At 60.5% G+C, this 20,423-nt stretch overlaps 1 protein-coding gene across 8 annotated transcripts in view; it reads right to left on the bottom strand.

Moving 5' to 3' along the window:
• Positions 1-930: 930 nt before the first annotated feature.
• The window catches only part of ARHGEF2 (Rho/Rac guanine nucleotide exchange factor 2), a 42,481-nt gene continuing 22,988 nt past the window's right edge, over positions 931-20,423 (bottom strand). For 4 of the 8 annotated variants that reach the window (XM_026485166.4, XM_026485172.4, XM_048225298.2 and 1 more), the window contains 21 exons: positions 16,065-16,209; positions 14,017-14,084; positions 13,671-13,734; positions 12,577-12,706; positions 12,277-12,386; positions 12,042-12,188; positions 11,323-11,573; positions 11,053-11,178; positions 10,557-10,674; positions 10,115-10,363; positions 8,533-8,609; positions 7,586-7,755; positions 6,313-6,380; positions 4,797-4,994; positions 4,330-4,449; positions 4,176-4,243; positions 4,031-4,066; positions 3,775-3,825; positions 3,185-3,628; positions 2,827-3,010; positions 931-2,058 (listed from right to left, as the gene is read on the bottom strand). In XM_026485166.4, the coding sequence (XP_026340951.1) occupies positions 1,985-2,058; positions 2,827-3,010; positions 3,185-3,628; positions 3,775-3,825; positions 4,031-4,066; positions 4,176-4,243; positions 4,330-4,449; positions 4,797-4,994; positions 6,313-6,380; positions 7,586-7,755; positions 8,533-8,609; positions 10,115-10,363; positions 10,557-10,674; positions 11,053-11,178; positions 11,323-11,573; positions 12,042-12,188; positions 12,277-12,386; positions 12,577-12,706; positions 13,671-13,734; positions 14,017-14,084; positions 16,065-16,209 (2,898 nt within the window). In that variant the 3' untranslated portion in view covers positions 931-1,984. The remainder of the gene's footprint in view (positions 2,059-2,826; positions 3,011-3,184; positions 3,629-3,774; positions 3,826-4,030; positions 4,067-4,175; positions 4,244-4,329; positions 4,450-4,796; positions 4,995-6,312; positions 6,381-7,585; positions 7,756-8,532; positions 8,610-10,114; positions 10,364-10,556; positions 10,675-11,052; positions 11,179-11,322; positions 11,574-12,041; positions 12,189-12,276; positions 12,387-12,576; positions 12,707-13,670; positions 13,735-14,016; positions 14,085-16,064; positions 16,210-20,423) is intronic. The other 4 variants (XM_026485167.4, XM_026485171.4, XM_026485168.4 and 1 more) reach the window with 2 other exon arrangements.

The raw sequence follows: 20,423 nt of genomic DNA, 5'->3' as shown, positions 1-20,423 counted from the left end.
CTCTCCTGACCTTCACCGGATCTGTGGGACCACGTTGGAGGACCCCACATTCCCCTTTCTTGGTCTGAGTGCTAGTATCGCCCACCCACACGGGGGTCTTCCTCTCTCCACTCCACCCTGGAGGGGGTCCCAGCTTCCAGCTGACGCGGCAGACAGCGGCTGAGCCGCAGGTCCGTGAGCTTGATGCTTGGCGCTCCGGAGGGAAGTGCAGGGCACGCCTGCCTGGCTCGGCCAATGGCCCTGCAGCCCTCCCGTCCACACCCGCCCGCTGCAAAGACCCCCTGATGGGCGAGCAAGCACCTGCCGGGCAGCGTCGGCCTGACGTGGCGGGCGGTACAGGAGGCAGGTGCCGGCGCCCCGCGCAGATTTCAGTGCCTCTCCCCCGCGGAGGTGTGCGCGTGTGCCAGCGAGTGTGCCAGCGCGTGTGCAGCCTGGCCGCCTGGCCGCCCTCCCTCTTCCCCTCCCCCAGCCGCAGGGGGTAAGAACCAGAAAGAGGAAATGAAATGCAGCAAAACCGAGAACTGAAACAGACCTCATCTCACCGCCCCTGAAAGAGGTTGCCCCAGGGCTCTGACACGTAAAGACCGAGGGCGGAGTGGGGGCTGGATCTGAAAACACACGGCTCTGGGGAGAGGCCGGCAGGAACTGGACGCGCAGGGGAGGGGAGGGCGCCACATGCTGACGCCATTTCTGAGCAGGGCATGCAAATGAGGCCGAGACCAGTTTTCTAATTCTGGAATCCCCAGCAGCCCCCGAACCTAAGTGCCCTTCATCTTGACCCCTGTATTTGTGGACGTCCGTGCTGACACAAAGGCTCGTGGCACTTTCTTCTGGGAGGGGCCTGTGTGGGGGGAGGCAGCCTGCACCTCCTTTCGGGGGACAACACAGGTCTGGCTGCCAGCAGGGCTGGCAGACATTGAGAGACAGCACTTCGTGGGGGTTCCAGGTCTTTAATTTTCCCTGCTTTATCTTTTCTTTTTTAACAAACTGGCAGAAAACGGCTGGGGCTGGTGAGCACTGGGGGTCCACTGGAAAATCCCCCAAATTGACACTGAGGTTTCAGTCGTGGTTGCTGAGGTGGGGATGCGGTCCGGGTTCACAGAGAGTTCCCAACTCACCCTACAACATGTTTTCCAAATGGCTGGAGAAGAGGTCAGAGTAGGTCCCCCGTTACTGCAGATGGGGGGACGCTGTTCCCCCCACCCCTCAAGCTCTTCTGATAAGCGGAGATAGAAGGCTGTGATTCTAATTGCCTACATCATCTCTTAAAAATACAAAACACGTGCAGTTGGCTTTGGTACAAAAAAGAAAACGACAACAAAAAACATTCTGGTCCCGTGGGCTTTCCCCCTCACCCCCCAACAGAGCCACTGTGTCCACCTCAACCTACTCCATTGCCTCCGACTCCGGGGAGCCAGGCTGTCTCCCTGGGGTCTCCATGGAGGACGGAAAGAAGGGAGAACAGCAGTGAGCTGGGGAGGGGAGGGAGGCACGGCTCCACCCACAGCCCTTCTAGAAGGGCCCCAGGGTCCCGTGGTGCAGCCTCTCCTCAAAGTCGGTGTTGCTGGGGAGGGGGGGTCAGGGCTAGAACCCAGCAGCCGCGTGGTTAACCCTGAATAAACCCCAGTAGTGTTACAGGACAAGGCCCCCTGATCCCTATGGCTTGGTTCCCATGTCCCTGGTCCTCTAAATCTCCCCACTCCCTGTGTAACTAATAAACAATAAATAAATAAATTTTCCTAAAGTAGAGGGAAGGCATGAAAAATTGGCATCTGTGGTGTAGCTCCTGGATGCCAGCAGGGGGCACTGTGGCCCAATTCCCCCAGCTTCCTAAGGGCCCCAGGCGTCCAAGGAGCCCAAGAGCTGGCAGGGACAGTCAGCAGTTCTTTCGAATGTTCCGTCGCCATTGGCAGATTGGAGTCCCCAAAGTTTGCCTCCCTTGGTGTGTCCTTCCTGGGGGCACAGGACGGGGGGAGGGGCCCCCTTAGCTCTCTGAAGCCACAGGCTCCCCGTCGCGACTCTCGGTCTCTTCCGGGATGTCCTGCATTCTGGTGAAGTCTGAAGGAGGACAGGGCAGAGTTAGTGGGAGAGCACAGGCTCCTGCGAGCAGCCGCACCCCTGCACTAACAGCGCCCCTTCCAGACCTGAGCTGTGAGGAGGGTGGCAGAGGTCTGTGAGGCCCTGGGCGAGCGGAAACCTGACAACAAAGTCATGCCCACACCTGCCTACTTTGTATCCTTCCTGAGGACAGGAAGATACACTTTGGCTAATAACATAATATTTTAAGATTATTACATAAAGTCACACTAGCTTTTGGTTATTTTGTATTTCCTGAATCAACTAAGAAATTTGAGGGTCTCAGAAACTTTTTTTACTTAGAAATCTATGTGTAGGAGCGCCTGGGTGGCTCAGTTGGCTAAGCGTCTGCCTTGGGCTCAGGTCGTGATCCCAGGGTCCCGGGCTGAGTCCCACATTGGGCTCCCTGCTCCGAGGGGCGTATGCTTCTCCCTGTGCCGCCCTCCCCCCGCCCACCTGTGCTCTCTCGCTCTCGCTCGCTCTCTGGCAAATAAATAAATAAAATCTTAAAAAAAAAAAATTCTATGTCACTTGAAAAGGTTGGTGTCACAGACTCACTGGAAAGGCTCCTACATTCTTTGCTTCCTAGAGCTCCACTGCCGTTCAGCATCGGAAAATGCAGGAAGTGCGTCCTCTGTGTCCCTCCCAAGAGGTACCGTAGCCCTCAGAAGTGAGTTACGGGTTCCCCTAAGTGTCCCAGGGCGCCAGGACACAGCCAAGGGCGGCGGCCCACTTCCATTCCGGCCTCACCTCGGGGACTGTGGGGCGGCGACAGGCGGCTGCCCCCTTCCTCCTCGCTGCCCGTGTCGGGGTCGCTGCTGTCCTGCAGCCGCTCCTCGGGGCTGCCCAGCTCCTGCCTCTCTCGGTCCTCAAAGGGTCGATGGACAGAGCGAATGGTCACAGACAAATCCAGGCGGTCGTGGCCTCGGCTGGGCTGTGACGGGCCGGCAGGAAAGGCGGCAGGCCAGGGAGTGAGCTCAGCCGGGCCGCGCCACCGACGGCGCCCTCGCCACCGCTCCCAGCGCTCTGGGCGCACACCGCCGCGGCCGACCCGGGGGTCTCCGGAGCCTCGCGCCCTCCCAGCTCAGCGCCCCCCAGGCCTCCTTACCTGCGGCGGCGTGAAGCTCAGGTACAGGGCATCGCCCGCCGGGAGGCTGCGGCGCCGCGGGTCCAGGGGCCTGCGGGCCCAGGGGGCCTCCGCCGGAGGCGGCTCGCTCTGGCCCAGGGCGGCCAGCTGCCTGCGGGCCTCTTCGGCCTCCCGCTCCAGCCGGGCGCGGGCCTGCTCACTCTCGCGGAGCCGGGCCTCCAGGCTGCAGGCCTCGGTGGCCCGCTCCTCGCCCAGCCGCCGGCAGCGCCGCAGCTCCTCCTGCAGCAGAGTGTGCTGCCGCTGCAGGAGCGCCAGCTCCGTGGCCTGCTTGTCGGGCACCCCGGGGGTGGGCCCGGCCCGGCCGGCCTCCCCGTCCCGAGAGTTGGCCCGGGCCAGCTTCTCCCGCCGCTCGGGGCCCTCCGGGAACCGCACTTCCATCAGGGTGTCCTGCTGCGCCACGGCCGCCTGGGGGAGTAAGGGGCACCCCCAGCTGTAGCGGAACCCGCACTCCCCGGGGCCAGGTGGGGTTCCGCGGGGAACTGGCCCAGAAGCCCGTGAGCAGGCAGCCCTGCTCTGGCTCCTCCCCTGCCCATCCCAGTCCGGCCGCTGACCTGGAGGCCGTGCAGTAGTCCGTAGAGACTGACCAGTCGCTGAAGCGCCTCCTGAGGACAGACGAGAGGGTGGGGGCAGGGCCCAGCTTCAGGACAGAAGCGCTGCCGCAGGGTGACTGAATGGGGGGTTTGGGGACAGCGAGCCTCCAGACACTCTCAGATGTAGGCTCTCCCCGACAGCACCCACACCGGGCTCCGATTCCTCAGCCACAACACCCTCCCTTCTGCTGGCTACACCAGCAGGCTCCCACCTCACCTCCTGGGGGGCTCTCAGCTGATTTCCATTCCGGTCCTGCAGACAGAGACAAGGATGGGAGTCACAGGCACCTGTCCCCCGCAGCTGTGTGTTGGGCCCACAGGCCAGCTGCCCCCTCCCGCCCTGACAGCTCTTGCAGACCCACCTTCTGGCTAGAGTCTGAGTCGGTTCTGCAGAGCTCAATCGAGCCATTGAAGGTTCTGGCCTCCCCGTCTGTGGACAAGGAAAACAGGACAGGCTGAGCTCACGCCCGACCCCTCCCGCCCGCCCGCTACCATGGCCTCCACCCAGGCACTCACTGGCAGTGACACCAGGACTCGTGCTACCGCCGCTGTCCGGGTCCACGGGCAAGGCTGGCTCCCGGGGTGCCAGGCGCAGCTCCACTCCGGGCCCCACCAGGAGGTCTTTCAGACCCTCCACTATGGGGAAGGGGGGAGGTAAGCGCAGGAGACACACGGAACCCTGCAGGGAACGGCAGGGCGCCTTCCACCCAAGGCCCAGGCAACAGTCAGCCGCCCAGGGGCCTCACTCCTACCACCCCCACAGGGCAGAGGTCACTGAAGGGCGCCAAAGGCACAGCACAAGCGTAGACAGGACACGGGGTCAAACAGTAGCAAGCACCATGCCTCCTCCCCCACCTTCCCTCCACCTGGTGCCCCGGGGAGTTTCTGGACACTGAGGCTGTGTGTGTCCACATCTAGCCACGTGTCCCTATTCTGTGAGGCCGAGTGGATGGGTCTGGACTCCTCCCTCAGGGTTCCCTCACCCTCGCGGATGGCATCCTGCAGCAGCCGCTCGCCACGGGGGCACTCCAGGGACTCGGAGCGGAAAAGACCCCTGGGTAGGGCAGGCAGGGTCAACCCGCCCCCGTCCTCCTCCACCTGGAAATGGGTCATCTCGGCAAACAGCCCGACCTTCTCCTGCAGCAGCTCAACCAGGGCCTGGTCTTTCTGTTGCAGCTCCGCTGTGGGTACAGAACAGGTGAGCACACGGCGGGGGCAAGGGCGGGGGCGAGGGCGGCTGCGGGGGGGGGGGGGGGCACCCAGAGAGCCGGTGCGGGAAGGGCGGCCCAAGGGCTTGGGGGCCACAGCCGGGCTGAGTGGCAGTACTTAATTCTGGATTTTTGGCATTTATGAAAAAGAAAACACTTTTTTGGGGAAAAGTAATACATGAACTTTCTTTTTTTTAAAGTACGCTCCATGCCCAATGTGGGGCTCAAACGCACGACCCCGAGATCAAGAGTCTACTCTACTCGCAGAGCCAGCCAGGCGCCCCTGGAGTTTTGTTGTCAAAACAAAACATACAAGGTCTGTGGCCGGAACTGCAGGTGCCGACCACTGTCATTCTCCCACCTTCCTTTAATGAGAGAGTCCACACAGATTCCATCTGGGCATGTGGCTGCCCAATTAAGCCTGACCTGCGGCTAGACATTGCCACGGGACTAAACTGTGGTCAATGGACATGAGCGTCTCTCCGGATTGGCCCTTAGAAGAAAGGGATATAGAGGCACCTGGCCGGCTCAGTCCATGGAGCATCTGACTCTTATCTTGGCGTCATGAGTTTGAGCCTCACCTTGGGTGTAGAGATTACTTAAAAGTAAAATCTTAAGGGGCACCTTGCTGACTTAGTCAAAAGAACATGCGACTGTTGATCTCAAAGTCATGAGTTCAAGCCCCACATTGGGTACAGAACTCACTTAAAAAGAAAAAAAAAAAAAATATATATATATATATATATACACACATACATATTATATATATTATATTTATTTATATATAAATAAAACACAATCTTTAAAAAAGAAAATAAAAGGGGGTATAAACTCTGCCTGTTCATTTCCACCTCCCTGCTAGCTGGGAGGCAGATGTGATGGCAGGAGCTAGAGTAGCTACTTTGGACAGGGAAGTGGGAGAATCTGTTATGTTGAAGATGGCAGAGGTGTACTGACTACGCTGCACTTCCCACTTGTGGACTGGGGAGAAATTATCTTCTACCTTGTTTAAGAAACGGATTTTTGTTGGTCTTTTTGTATAGCAGTTAGTTCATACTCTAATAAAAGTAAAAAAAGTAGATTAATGGCTCAACCCTGGTCTCCCCAGCTCCCCTTCTGGAGATATCACACACACGCACACACCTATCCCCGTTATTTTTACACCAGAGGTAGCATACACCCTCTATTGTGTTAAACCGCTCTTTTTACTGGCACTTTTTAACCAGTTCCATAGTACTCCATCGTGGGCATGTATTACAAATTACTTCCCGAGCTCTGTGGGTGAACTCACTCTTGATTCGACGCAGGTAAGCCTCGTGCTCTGTCTCAATCAGGGGGAAGTCCTCTCTGGACGGGCACCTAGAGAGGTAAAGTTTGGGTTGGGTTGAGGGATCAGCAATCAGCCTCCTTTCTGAACATGCTCGGTGCTTCCCTGTAAGATTCAGCAGCCCCAAGCCCTGGCTTCGCTCACTCCTGACCCCCTGCTTTTCTTCACACCCATCATCCGAATTTCCTGGTGCATGTGCCTCTCCACAGGCCACCTGTGGGGTCGCACCACAAGGACGGGCACCACAGGCCTTGGGGTGAAGCAAACTGGGCCCAAATCCTGGCTGCACTATTTACCAGGCGGTAGCCTCTATTTCTCATCTGAAAAATGGGTATGATCTCTTTCTTCTTCCCTGGTTTTTTTGTTAGAATTAAATGAAAAAATATAACAATGCTTTTGAACACAGCAGAAGCTCGATGAATTGATTACAGAGTATTAATTATAATTTTCACAATGACAAATATTAATACTGTTAACAGAGAGGCCACCATGGGTCTACTGCCAATGGGATGGGTATTTCGCATGGTTTCCCCGGAACAGGCAATGTCACACTTTGGTATGTATTTCTGAAAAATTTGTTCAAAAGTCTAAATTGCAGAAGTAAAAATAAGTTTACATGTTACAAAGTGGAGAAAATCCATTTCTAAAAGCTAAAACAACTGACAAATATCCTGATTTTCATATTTGGCGTAATCTCCAAGGACCCGTTCTGAACGTTTAACACACATTTTACTTCTTTCATCACGAGAGACGCACAGTCAAGGGCTTCAAATCCCACGTACGCCCCACAGAAGCTCGAGGTCCGCGGCCACAGCACACGGAACAGTTTCCTTCTTGCCTCGACTGCATGGGCTGGGCTCTAGTCTCAATGCCTTCACTCCCTTTTTCATGCGTTTTTAGAAAATAAAGGTAAAACACAATCCGATCCGTACCAGCCCACTGCCTACAGCCTGAGGTGTTCCTGCCCCTGAAACTGTCCTGTTGGCCGGCAGGGAGCCACCACGGGACGGCTCCAAGCACCCCTTTGCCCGCCAGCTCACGCTCCTGAGAGGCGCTCGGGGTGGTCACGGCCTGAAGCACGCAGGATATGACGGCTCAGATGACCTTTCCTGCCTCGGGCCGCCGTGCTCCTCCCCCAGCCCCTGCCTCCCCCTCTGAACCCTGGGTTCTTTCCCCAGCGAGTGCTGTGGCCTGGGGCCCACAGCTGCAGGATCCTGGCGGCCACGCACGCACTCACACGCGCACGCTCTGCTGAATGACGCGGATCCAGGTGCTCCGGTCATCCCGGGATGCCGTGTGGACCTCATACATCTCAGGGGGTGCGGCGCTGATCAGAAACATCCCTTTCTCCTGGTTGGCGATGTCCCGCACAATCAGATTCTGCAGTGATACCACCGAGGGCTTGTCCTGCGGGGCGGAAAGGAAGCGCTCAGCGTGGGAGCCCTGACCTCGGGATGTCTGGCTCTTCAGTCTTTCTGGCGTGCCCGAAGGACTGAAGAGCCCACCTGCAAAGTGAATTGAGAGCCCCGGCTTTGGCGTGGGCAGAGGGCACTTCAGAGCGCATGTGACCTCTGACAAGTTAACTGACATCAAGGTTTGTGGGGCACCCGGCTGGCTCGGGCAGGGCAGCGTGCGACTCTTGACCTCAGGGTTGTGGGTTCAAGCCGCACGCTGGGGGCAGAGATGACTAAAAAGTAAACAAACTCAGAGGCGCCTGGGGGGCTCAGTCGGTGAAGCGTCTCCCTTCAGCTCAGGTCATAATCTCAGGGGCCTGGGATGGAGCCCACATGGGGCTCTGCTCAGCGGGAAGTCTGTTTGTCCCTCTCCCTCCACTGCTCCCCTGCTTGTGCTCTCTCTCTCTCTCAAATGAATCAATCTTTAAAAATAATAATAAGAATAAATAAATACATTTAAAAAACCACCCACATGAAAAAAACCTTTCAGGCTTACTTTCCTCATCTACAAAAAGGGGCTCATTCGGGCCTTCCTCACGGTGTGAAAGTGTCTACACACAGTAACAGTAACCTGTTAGCTGTTTTTATTCCTTATGATATTGTAGTAACGATTATAGTCATAGCCACTAGACTCTGGAGGATTCTCGGGTTCTTTCTGGCTGGGGTAGAAGAGCAAGAAGAGCCCGTGACACTTCTCTGTGCTGAGAAAGGAGAAGGAGGAAGATCTCACCAGGGCGGGAAAGATGTACTTCTGGTCCTTCTCCTGCAGAAACAGCAGCACGTCCGTCATCAGCAGCATCAGGACGTCTGGCGGGAGAGCGGCCAGCATCAGAGGCCTGGACAGCGGCTTGCCTCTTTCTTGGGGGTCAGGCCTGAGCTGTTCAGTCCTGACGACTCTCTTCCCTCTGGCCGCTTCCTCCTACCTTGCAGCCTCCCACCTGCCGTTCTTACAGCTCAGAAATGCCCGGGGAAAAGGTGCCTGTATCACCAGATCAAACAGCTTCTTGGCCAGAGAAGACTGGGGGGGGGAGGGGTCACCAGTGCATCTGAGGAAAACCCACTTCACCCTGCTGAGGCCGGTTCCGTAACCTGGAGACTAATGACTCCGGGGGCTCTGCAAACCTCCCCGGGTTGCATAATTGTGCATATTAATATAACACGCACGTGTATTTTTCTGGGTGAAAGGGTCCAGAATTTTCGTGAGCATGAAAAACATTCCCAGAGCGGGAGGGGAAGCCCTTTAAATTCCATGCCTCACAACTGACATAAGAGGTTTCTGGCTATCCGACCTAAAATCCCCCCGCCCCACACGTCCCGGTGCTCAGGACACAGGGGACAGTCGGGCTTCACATCCACCCCTCCCACAGCTGAATAATCCCACCTCCCTTGACCCCAGAGGCCTCCTTCACCGCCCTTCTCTGCCCCACCTTCCAGCCACTCTGCTCCTGAGTCCCACACTTTAACAGTGGGGTGGGGGGGGGCAGAGACAAAAGGTCAAGTCCCTAAAACTCAGGGGTCACAGTCAAGAAAACACACACTCACCCTTTGCCCTTGGAGATCTTACTAAACTGTGGGCACACAGAGGGGAGGGCTTTTGCTAAATGCTTCAGAAATAAAGCTCTCCAGCCTTGCTATTTTTAGCCCCCACGGTTTATATTCTTAGCTGCTGCGTGGGAGGGATGGGAAAGAGAGACAGGGATGAAGGGAGGTGCCGGTAGGCGCTGCCATCCCCCAGCCCGTGGAGGGGGATTTCATGCCATAGGACTCAGGCGCAGGCCTCAGGGAGCAGTTTCACTCCGGCCCTCATTCCTCACGCCCAAAGCCGAGGCCTGCTACTCTCCTGGCCCTGCTTTGAGTAGGAAAGACGTGGCCAGTGCAGTGTGGGGAAAGATGCCGGGAAAGTGTGCCCCCCGCCCCACCCTGCCCCGGTCCCCTCTGCTCTTTTCTCTCTTCTCCATCCTGCCTGTCCTTCGCTGGCTCAGTCCCCTGTCCTGGGCCTTCCCTGGCTGTCTTCCTGAAGCCTGTTCTACAGCCCTGCTAACTGCCCCGCTCTTGTCCCCTGGTCCTGCAGTTTCTCTGTCTTCCTCATCAAAACCGGTAGCTCTCCGGGCACGCAAAGACCCACCCTGACAAGGAAGCCCCGTGTGGCCCATGAAGTGAAATACAGAATTCAGACTTTGCTGCAACAGAGTCCCCATCTCCCTCCCTCTGGGCCGCGGATGCAGGGCTGCAGAGACGTCCCGCGGGCTGGATGCCCCTCTCTCTCTGTGTCTGACTCTGGGCTCTCGTGGGGCCGCCGCGCTGACACTGACCTTTGAAGCGGCCTGTCGCCGTCTTCCAGAGCAGACAACCGTCGTGGATGAGTCTGCGCCGCAGAAGCTCCTCGCGGCCGAACGGGCCCTTGCCAGGCACCGGGGCCTGGGCCCGAGGGTCCATGCGGTGGTAGATCTCCTGCAGGCGGGCGCCCTTCTCCAGCTCGTGCACATCCTGGTCCACGTTGGACAGCAGCTCCTTCACCAGCCCCAGTGCTGTGGTCAGGTCCTGGCGCTCCTCCTCGGTCCCTGGTGCCGCGGGTCGGTGTGACGCACGGCCAGTCCGCTCCCATCCCGCCCCAGCTCCCATGGTGTCCGGATCCCGTCCTCATCAGAGGCGGTCCCTGGCTCCACAGCTGACCCTGTCCTTTCCCTGGGTCGCCAGGCCTCGCCCCAGCCCGAGAGCCCTCCCCGCACGGCGGCCCCTGGCCCGCGCCCTCACCGTGGGAGTGCTGGAGAATCCGGTTGATCAGCACCGGGTACTTGGTGATGCGCTGGGTCACCAGCAGGATACACTCCTGCACCCCGTGCCGCTTCAGCACCGCCGAGCGGGTCACCTTCTGCAAGGACACAGGTGGGGCTCAGGGCCAGCACGGGGAGGGCGGGGGGGGGGGGGAGCACAGCAAAGAACACGGCACTTGGAGCCTAAGCTCTCCGCTGCCGGCCCTAACTTGGCCGCGGACCTCCCACTGGCTTGGGTGACTGCATCTGGAATGGGGAGCACCACGCCCCGGGTCTCCTGCGAGGACCAACCAGACAAAGGCGCGGACGGCACTTGCTCCCCTGCTCCGAGGGATTATCATTGACACGCACCACAGGGCTCGGTGGGCACCTGGCCTTCAGTGGCCGGCAGCACGCCGTGCCCCCCAAGAAAGGGGAGGCGGGGTTTGGGCCACCAGCGGCGGCTCTGGGCGCGAGTCCTGAAGAGCTCCGCTCACCCGGATGAACTGCTGGAACCTTTTGTCACGGGCATACAACTCCTTGTAAAGCTTTAAGGCCTTGGTGTGGCGGCTGCAGAACTCCGAGTAGGTCTTGCGCATCTGCTCCGCGCTGGGACCTGAGAACTAGAAGTCGGGGAGCCGGGCTGGGTCAGCAGGTCCCTCAAAGCCACACCGGATCATCCCCTGAACCCCCTCTGGCCCCCGCCTCGCCGGCTCTCGTGGCCCCGCCCCCAGACTCGGATCACACCTCCGCCTGGGCCGACCCACCTGGGTAATAAGCAGGTCCCCCAGGCGGTGGATGACGAAGTTGCGGGTGCTTCCGGGGCACAGGGCCTGGCGCCGGCGCTCCAGCAGCTGGCTGAGGAAGCGTGTGTGGATGTCGCTGAGCTCGTCCACGCAGGGGAACAGGCCCTGCACCACGGCCGGCTCCAGCTGCAGCTCTTCCAGCATCCCCGTGCGGAACAGCCGGGTCATGATCTTCAGCGTCCGCACGTGGTGCAGCTCCGTCTGGATGAGCTCTGCGGGACAACGGCTCACTGCACCCGCCCTGGCTTGGCCACAGTGGTAGGGCCTAGGCTGGGGACCCCAGGTCTTGAGGTCCCTTCCGGGGTGACACTCGGCATTGTTACGGTCTAGATTATTCTTTAATCATTTTTTCTCTTTATGCTCTGCTACCTCAGGCTGTAAGCTGCTTGGGGCAAGAACCACGTGTCCCCTCACGTCCAGATTTCCCACAGCCCCGTGTGGTGCCAGGCATGGAACGGGCTGGGAGCAAAGGCAGAGAACCAATTTGAAGGAAGGGGTAAAGATGGGGCCTGGGAGACCAAGAGCCCCAAAAGGCGGGAGCCTCATGGTAACTCGTGGGCCGGAGGCAAGGATCTGGGGGGGGCCAGGGCTAACAGGGTCTTAGGGGGAGCGCTGGCCGGAGGAAGGTCCCGGACAAAAGGCCCTGGATAGGAAGAGGAGCCTGGGCGGTCCTGGCTCACCATAGATGACATCCTGCTGCTTCATGACCTCCTTCTTCTGCTGCTGCAGGAAGCCGCTGTCCACGGCCAGGCTCCACGAGTCGGCTGTGAAGTCCCTCTCATCCGTCTCAAAGTCACTCATCAGCTCGCTGTAGATCACCTCTGCACCTGGACGTCAGCAGGGCCCGCGACTGAGCCCGACTCTCCTGGCTGGGTCCCGCCCCGCCCCCACAGTCCTCTCCGGGCCGGCCGTCACCTTCATCAATGAGGGACTCCACGGACAGGGTTCGGTTCCGCATGTTGAGGGAGTCTGTGGACTGGGACAGGATCCGGCGCAGCCCCAGGGGAGACTCGTCACTGAAGTGTCTGAGGGAAGAGGGTCTACGTCACCCCAACTTAGGCGACAGACCCCTCCCCAGATGGGGAACCGAGGCTGGGGTCTGAGGGGCACGTACCCTGTCTACGGTTCTGAGCTCAGGGACAGAAAGGACCCCCCAGGCCTCCTGGTCCCCACTGCCGTGCCCCCCGGCTGTCCCTTCCCCAAGCAGAGGCTCACCCAGCAATGTTGGTGGTGGAGACACTCTTGGCTAGCGACAAGGAGGAGCGGCCGCGGCGGGAACCTAGCAGGGACTGCCGGAAGCTGTCAGAGGGGTAGATGGCAGAGCTTGGCCGCTCCCGGGGGGTGGCTGGAGGGGCGACAGCGAGCGGGCAAACATCAACGCTGCTGCTTCCCGGGATCCAGGCCTCCCAGGTTCGTGGCCTAGAAACGAGGCCTCCGCTGCCACTCCGTCCCCCGCCCATCTGCTGGCCGCGGAGAGATCGGGGCAGCGCCCCCGACACTCGCATGCTACTTTTTTTTTTTATTAATGATTTTTTATTATATTATGTTAGTCACCATACAGTACATCCCCGGTTTCCAATGTAAAGTTCAATGATTCATTAGTTGCATGTAACACCCAGTGCACCATGCAATACGTGCCCTCCTTACTACCCATCACCGGCCTATCCCATTCCTCCACCCCCCTCCCCTCTGAGGCCCTCAGTTTGTTTCTCAGAGTCCATAGTCTCTCATGCTTCATTCCCCCTTCTGATTACCCCCCTTTCTTTATCCCTTTCTTCCCCTACCGATCTTCCTAGTTCTTATGTTCCATAGATGAGAGAAATCATATGATAGTTGTCTTTCTCTGCTTGACTTATTTCACTTAGCTCGCATGCTACTTCTAACGTGCGTCCTGTCTCGTCTCGGCCCCGAAACAAGCCTATGAGTGCACACTGAGGCTCAGAGAGTTAGGGGACTTGTCCAGGGTGACGCTGCTGGTGGTGGAGCAGGGACTCATCTGCTCTCCCTGCGACACTGAGGCTGTCTGAACGGCACTCGTCAGCTGCCCGCAAGGCCAAGTGCGGTGTGCGCGCTCAGACGACCGGCCAGCCCAAGCCTCACCCCATGAGAATTCTGCCCTGCCCCTCGGCCCGAGAGGGTGGACAGCCCCGAGGGACCACTGTCCACTTCCAACTGAGGGGGGGAGGGTACCATGCGGGGAACGGCCTGCGGGGCAGCAGAGCCTGCAGGCTGAGGGGCTGGGGTCCCAGCAGGGGTCCCATGGAGAGGGGGGCCTTGCACGGGGTCTCCTGCGCACCCCCACCACTCACTCTTACTGCGAAGGGAAACAGACTGCAAGGCAGTGTTGTTCTTCAGCAAGGCGGCTTTCTGTTGCTGTGGGACAGAGCGAAAGAGACACCGGGACAGCCGTCACCAAGGGTCACGCCCACAGGCACAGGCAGGAGCTGGGCGGCTGGCCCCTTGGGAGAAAGCTGGCGCAGTGGTCACGGGCACGAGGGTGGCTGCACCCCACGCGAGGGGATGTGTCCAGAGCAGCGGGCCTGAGGCCAGGGGCGCAGGGTGTGGGCTGCCCCATGGTGAGGACACAGGGTAAGGAGCGCACAGGAAGGGCACCTCACTACTGTCCCCCTGCCCGCCGCGGCCCTGCCAGCTCACCTTCTGCTTGACCTTGGTACAGTTGGCCAGCGCATCTTTACAACGGTTGTGGATGGTCACGCTGCAGGCTGGGGGGTGGGGCGGAGCGCGTGAGGGGGGCCGCGTGGTCCGGGGGGACACACCCACACGCAGACGCCCGTCTCTCCCTGGCCACGGTCTGAGACGGCCCTCTTCCCAGACCTTCCGGCCACTGCCAGACCCGACCTCCCCACGCCTCCTCCCCCTTCCTCCCAGCAGGAAACGAGGTGAGGGGTAGAGGTGGCCATTCTGACTCAAAGGTGACCTGAGGGGTGGCCCGGAGGGAAGAAGGGGTTCCTGGCTGCCAGAGACGAGCTCAAGGAGCACAGGGGTGGTTGAGAGTGACAGATGGAAGAGGACGCCCACGGGACAGAAGCAGGCACAGAGCAGCTGGGGCGGGGGGCCAGGGGCAGGGGGGCGGTTTGCACCCCCGGAGCACCTAGCACGTGGCCCACGTTTACTTGATCCTAACAACCCTTTGGGGTAGATTCAATGATCCTCATTTTAGAGATGGGGGCCCGCCTCCCTGAGAGGTCAGACCCCCCCGCCAGAGGCCAGGCAGCCAGCGGTGCCGCCGGGACTGAAACCTCGGCGTGACTGCAACCCCGGCGTGACTGCGTCCAGAGGCCAGGCCCTTGCTGCTGTGCCACACATGTGCCCACGAACCATGGCCAGGCCTAGCAATTCAAAGGCTCTGGACCCGGTGCTGGAACGGGGACAGACCCCGCCCCGTCCCCCCAGCAAAGCCTGCCAGCCTTCCCCGAGGCTCAGCTCTGACCCCTACCTCCCCCGTTCCGGCCCAGGGCAAACCCACAGCCCCCACACTCCGTCCGCACTCCGCACAAGAGGAGGAAAGGAGAGGAGGAGTGGCCAGGCCTTGGCAGTGGGACCGCTGGCTGTCCCTGTCCCCAGCGCGCCTCGGCCCCCTGCCCTCTCCTGCTCCCTCTGCCGTGTGCAACAGCACAGGAACACTCTGCCACTCCGCACACAGCACCCAGCAGCAAGCTCACTTCCACAAACACCAGAAGAGCAGGGTGGGGCGGAGGGGGCGACCGGAGGGGGCTGGGGCTGCCCCGCGGCCCTAGAGCTCCCTCCTCTACCCCAGCACCCAGCGTCTCTGGAGCAAACCTCCGCTTTCCACCTGCTCTCAAAATAGTGCCTGCTGCCTGCCTCCCTGGTTCCCCTGGCAACAAGCTTCCCGATGGGGAACTCTGTCAGGTCTCAGGGGATCCAGACCGGGGTTCCCTCCTCGTCCTCCTAACTCTGAGACAGGTCATGAGGAAGCAGGGCGACCTCACTGGCTCTCCAGCTGCATGGAGACCGAGAGCCGCAGCCCCGGTCCTGCCGTCAGCAGCAGGTGCCGCGGGGGGGAGGGGGGCAGCTCTGCCATGAACAGAGGGGCGGGGGCCTGCGGCCTCCTAGGAAAGGAAGACTGCCCTGCTCGCACTTCCTCAGATGCGGCGAAGGTCAGGAGTTCTGACCTCTATCCCCCAACACACACATTCCTGCTGTTTTCCCTCTTTCTCACGGTCTGTCATTCACACCGACATCTGAGATGGAGGGTCCTAATCCCGTCCCCTACTTCAAACTGCAGAGACTAAAAAATTTCAGGCTCCACCCAGTCAAGAGAAAGGGAGGGACAAGGGGACCCTCGAGTCCTGACCTTCCAGTTCTGCCCAGGGAGACAGGCAGAACCAGGTGCAAGGCCGCGGCTTGCCACCCCCCCCACCAACAGCAGGACATTCCTGATCCTTCTCCAAGCAGTTCTCCTAACCCTCAGCAGCTGTTCCACGAGCCAGGGGACACCCAGCGGACAACAGCTGCAAGGGGAGCCACCCCAGCCTCCCGCCCCTGACTCCCAGATAGCCCTGCCTGTGCCCCGAGGGAGGACTCAGCATCTGGCCCTGGCCCTGGGCCCCGCTGGGGCTCCAAGAGACTGACCCTAGGTACCCCGGGCAGAAAGGACAGACAGCAAGGTGAGGGTCAGCGGGCACTGAGGCAGAGTGACATTCGGGACCCACACGACTTACTCGGGCAGATGAGGGCTTCCTTGGCTGTGATACTCTTGTTACAGGCGTAGCACATGGTCATGCCCGAGACGGAGATGGTGGTGAAGAGGTGCCCGTTGGTGTAGCGGGCGTCCTTGGCCTCCTTCATCTTCTCCTTCTCCCGGGTCTGCGGAAAGGGTGAGACAGACAGGGAGTGAGGCTGAAGATGCCAGGTGCCCTTGGTGCCCAGAGACAGGTGGAGGGCAGAGGCCAGGGAGTGATGCCCACACGGGGCTGCCGGAAAGACACCACTTCCCAAAGAAGGGCCTGCCATAGGGTGTCAGAGGCAGCTGTCCAAGAGGGCCCGGGCCAGCCCCGAGGGGCCCAGCTGGCCGCTGACCTACCTGGCCCCTGCGGCTGGGCTGCCTCCTGTGGCCACTCATCTCGCCGGCTCTAGCCCGGCGTGCTCCCTGCACCTCCCAGCCCTGCTCTGCTCGCCCCCAGGCTGCTGAAAGCTCTCCTCCGAGCTGGGGGAAGATGCGCAGAGAGGAGGGGAGAGCGGGCGAAGCAGAGGGTGCCAGCTCACCAGCGCTTTCAAATCTAGGGGAGTTAGCTGCTCTTATAACCATGACAACGGGTGTTGGAGCCCGCTCCGCAGTCACAGTGGGGGGCAGGAGAGCCCCTCTAGCTTGGCGGGAGGCCAGAATGCCTCCAAGGCCACCCTCAACCCAGAGGTCAGGATCCCAAACCGCCGGGGCCCCTGTGGGAGGCTGGAGCCTGGCTCTGGTCTCTCGGAGGAAGGAAACTCAGCCCACGGGTCTCCTTCCTTCCGGCAGGAAGTCTGACTTTTATTCCTTATGCTACCCTCAGAAACCGAGGCGAGCTGCCGCTCCCCCAGCTCACTCTGCCCACCCAGCTCCCATCCCGAGGGCTGTCTGCCATCTACCCTCCGTCCTCCGGCTACGACACCCTTCTTTGGGCTCGGCCCCCAGCAAGACGGGGCACAGAGCACCCGTCCTCAGGACCTCAGAGGCTGGTGGTCCCCTCCCTGCAGCCCCCGCAGCTGGTCATCCCCTCCCTTCTCTGTCCCCCAAGAGCCTGCGACAGCATGGGATGCCCTTCTCCCACCTATTCCAGGACCTTCCTCGGAGGTCCCCACCAGGGCAGCGCACAGGACAGGGCTGGCAGGAACACGCCCCACCCCCAGCCTTGCGAGCTTCTCAGCAACAGAGCAGGGTCCAGACCGCTGAAGCTGAGGGCAGGCACCCCAGGGTGGGGGACACTGGCTGGGGCGCTGGGGACAGCCCTTGGCCTGGGCCTGATTTGGCTCCCACACGAGCAGCTGAGAGGCTGGGGGCGGGGGAACCACACCGGGCTGGTGCTAGGCGGGCTGGTGCTAGGCGGGCGCTCTGTGCTCTGTGCTCCAGCAGAAAAGGGAAGTGTGCGGGAGCTGAGTCAACAGCGTGGGGGCCAGAGGGCCAGAGGGCGCTGGGCCACGGTGCCCTGAGGTCTCCAGGGCCGGGGTCCAATCTCCCCTGGCTCCATGCAGAAGCGCCAGCTTTGTCTGCTGATAAGCAGAAACTGGAGGTCTTAGGGTCTTTGCCCACTTCCATCACCTACTTCTCCCCTCTCCTCCTCCTCCTCCTAGTCTCCTCCCCTCCCTCAGCCTTTCCCTTCTCACCTCCTCCCCCTGTGGCTTCCCTACAGCCTGTGGCCTCTCCCTCCTAACCTCCCCCTTGCAGCCCACTCCCTCCGCCTCCCCCAGGCCTGGTTAGGCAAGCCCAGCCTTCCAACCCCAGCCTCCAGTGTTCTGGGCCTCCTTCCCTCTACTCTGGTACCTGCCTACCTGGATCACTAGAAAATTCTCCCCTGGTCTAACTTCCATCTGTCTTGCTCCAAATTACAGCTCCTTAGAAGATCAAATCCTCCTCTGAATGACGTGGGAGCTCAATGACCAGGTGCCAAGGTCTCTCCTCACTGCCACAGCCCCTCTCCTCTCCTGCACGCCCAGCCTTCTCTACGACACAAATAACTTTCAGCACTCACTACACTCGCACTGGAAGCATCAAACCAGCCAACAAGGAAAAGAACATGTCCGGGTCAGGGTCAACTCCAGAAGGGGAGGTGCTGGAGATCTGGCCTGGCTGCTCCAAGTCCCCATTCCCTTCACCCTCGCTCCACCCTCTGCCCTCCAGCCTCAAACCTCCTGGAGACTCACCTGGGAAAGAGGTGGGAGGAGGAGGGAGGGGAGGGGGCAGCCAGAGCACAGAGTGTCTCGGGCCCTCCCCTCCCTGGCTTCGATGGCCCACAGATGACCCCGGTGCTCTGGGCCCAGCCTCCCCTGCTCCCCACACTCGGCCTCTCTGAGGGACCCCGTGGGTAGGTGAGGCAGCAGTGGGCAGCCACAGCAGCAGCACACCCCACCTCGGCCACTGCCCGGCAGCCACGGCCCTGGCACTGCCTAGCGCTATTGTCTTGGTGCAGTCTATGCCCGCCCCAGCGCCCGGCCGGGAGGATGGAAGGACACAGGGTCTGCCACTGGGGGGGGGGGGGCAGCTGCTCCTGAGATGCAGCGAATGGCCTTTGCTTGGTTCTGTTTGGTTCTGTCCCACTCTCTTCCAGGTATTAAGATGGTCCCACTGGTCTCCTGTCTACCTGCCCACCCGCAGGAGAGCCCTTCACCTCCACGCCCCAACCCCTGCAGCGAGACATGGCCTTGCTGCCCATTCCGCACCGGCCACCCTCACCACTCAGAAGCCCTTCCTGCCCGGTTCAGTCCTGTCCTGCCTGGCCAGTGTCCGGCCACTCCTGCTCACACAGCCTCACAGAAGCTTCTCCCGCGGCATCAGGAAGCAGAGACGAGGGCACCCAAAAGCACCCGGCTCGGCGCCCCACACAGCAGGCAGTCGGCGTGCACTTGGAAGGGAAGGAAGGACGGGCGGGAGGACGGACGAGGGACAGGGGGTCCCAGCGGCACCCTCGCCCTGAGCCATGAAAACCCCCATCTCCCCATCTCGCTTCTCTTCCGCTTCCTTTGAGCTTAGGCCCTGGGGGGTTTCCTCCGGAGGCCAGAAGAGGCCAACCCAAGCCCTCCCTCCATTGTCCTTCTAGATCTTGGTCACTTTGGGGAAAGAAATTTGGGGGAAGGGCAGAGGGCACGGTAGCTGGTGGCTCAAAAGCTCTGGGGCAGAGGTCGTCTGCCCCCAATCGGCACTCTGCCTCCCATGGTGGCATACGCGAAGAAGGCAATGCCCAAGCCTGGCTTCCTGGGCTCCGCGGGGGCAACAGGGATGGCAGAGCCGCCCGGGAGGGCCGGCGCTGGTCCCCGCAAGGCCCAAGCGCTCAACGGTGCCGGCTACCCCGTTGGGGATGTCCACACCAAGACCTCGGGGTGTGGGGGGGGTCACGTGGTGCTCAGAATCGCCTCTGCTCCTGCGGCAGCTCACAGCACCCCCTCCCCAAGGTGGCGAAGCCTCTGTACGGTGACCACAGGGCCCCCGCGGGTCCCACTGGGGTTGCACCGGGATTTGTCATCTGCGGCCCAGCCCGACCAGCAGGGGTGCAGTCATAGGATGCGAAGGGCCAGGGAGCCCTGGGGATGAGCTCTGGGCTGGGAACAGGGGAGACAGCGGGTGCCTGGCCACGGGACTGAGGAAAGGGCTTGGGATGGCCTCAGCCAGGTTCTGCTCCTGCATCAGCTTCCAGGGACAAGAAGGCAGCAGGCCGAGGAGAAGGTGGCCAAACGGAAATGCTAGCGCCAAAGCCAGAAACATAACACAAAAAGCCACCACTGAACACACAAAGGCACTTAGTAAATACTCGCTTGATGAATGAGGATGAGCCCCAGACAATGGCGGTGGGCGCAGCAGAAGAGGGGTACTGAGGGCCATGGGGAATCAAATCAGGCCAGGGGCCCTGAGACCCAAGCATCCTGGACCCCAGCCTGCCCCCTGCCCGGCCACACCTGTCGGGTCAGGAGAGAGACAGCAGAGGGGAGGGGGGGTGAGGCGAACAGACGGGCATTTGTGCCGGCAAACAATAGCTGCCAGGACTCCCTGCCCTCCTGGCACAGGGCAGGCCGGCTGACTTGGGAGGGGGCAGCTGCTGCCGGCACCCCCTCCCCCAAGAGACACAAACAAACCCAGAAGGGTCCAGCCAGCTCCTCTCAGCCATTTCTCTCACCAGCTCCCGGAGTCCTGACCAATCTGCTTGTTCAGGCTCCTAGAGGGCCGTCAAACCAGAGACGGAAGCAAAAATGGAACTACTTGCAGAAAGCTCGCGCCCCCTTATCTGGTGACCACCACTCCAAACAGGAACCCAGGGCACCTGGGGACAGACACACACACCCGACACACAGTTCCCATGCATGCACGGGAGTCCCACATCCATATCTGTCCCCTC

Source organism: Ursus arctos, unplaced genomic scaffold (assembly GCF_023065955.2).
Source record: "Ursus arctos isolate Adak ecotype North America unplaced genomic scaffold, UrsArc2.0 scaffold_2, whole genome shotgun sequence".
Taxonomy (NCBI): Eukaryota; Metazoa; Chordata; class Mammalia; order Carnivora; family Ursidae; genus Ursus; species Ursus arctos.
This window is presented reverse-complemented; position numbering and strand designations above follow the sequence as displayed.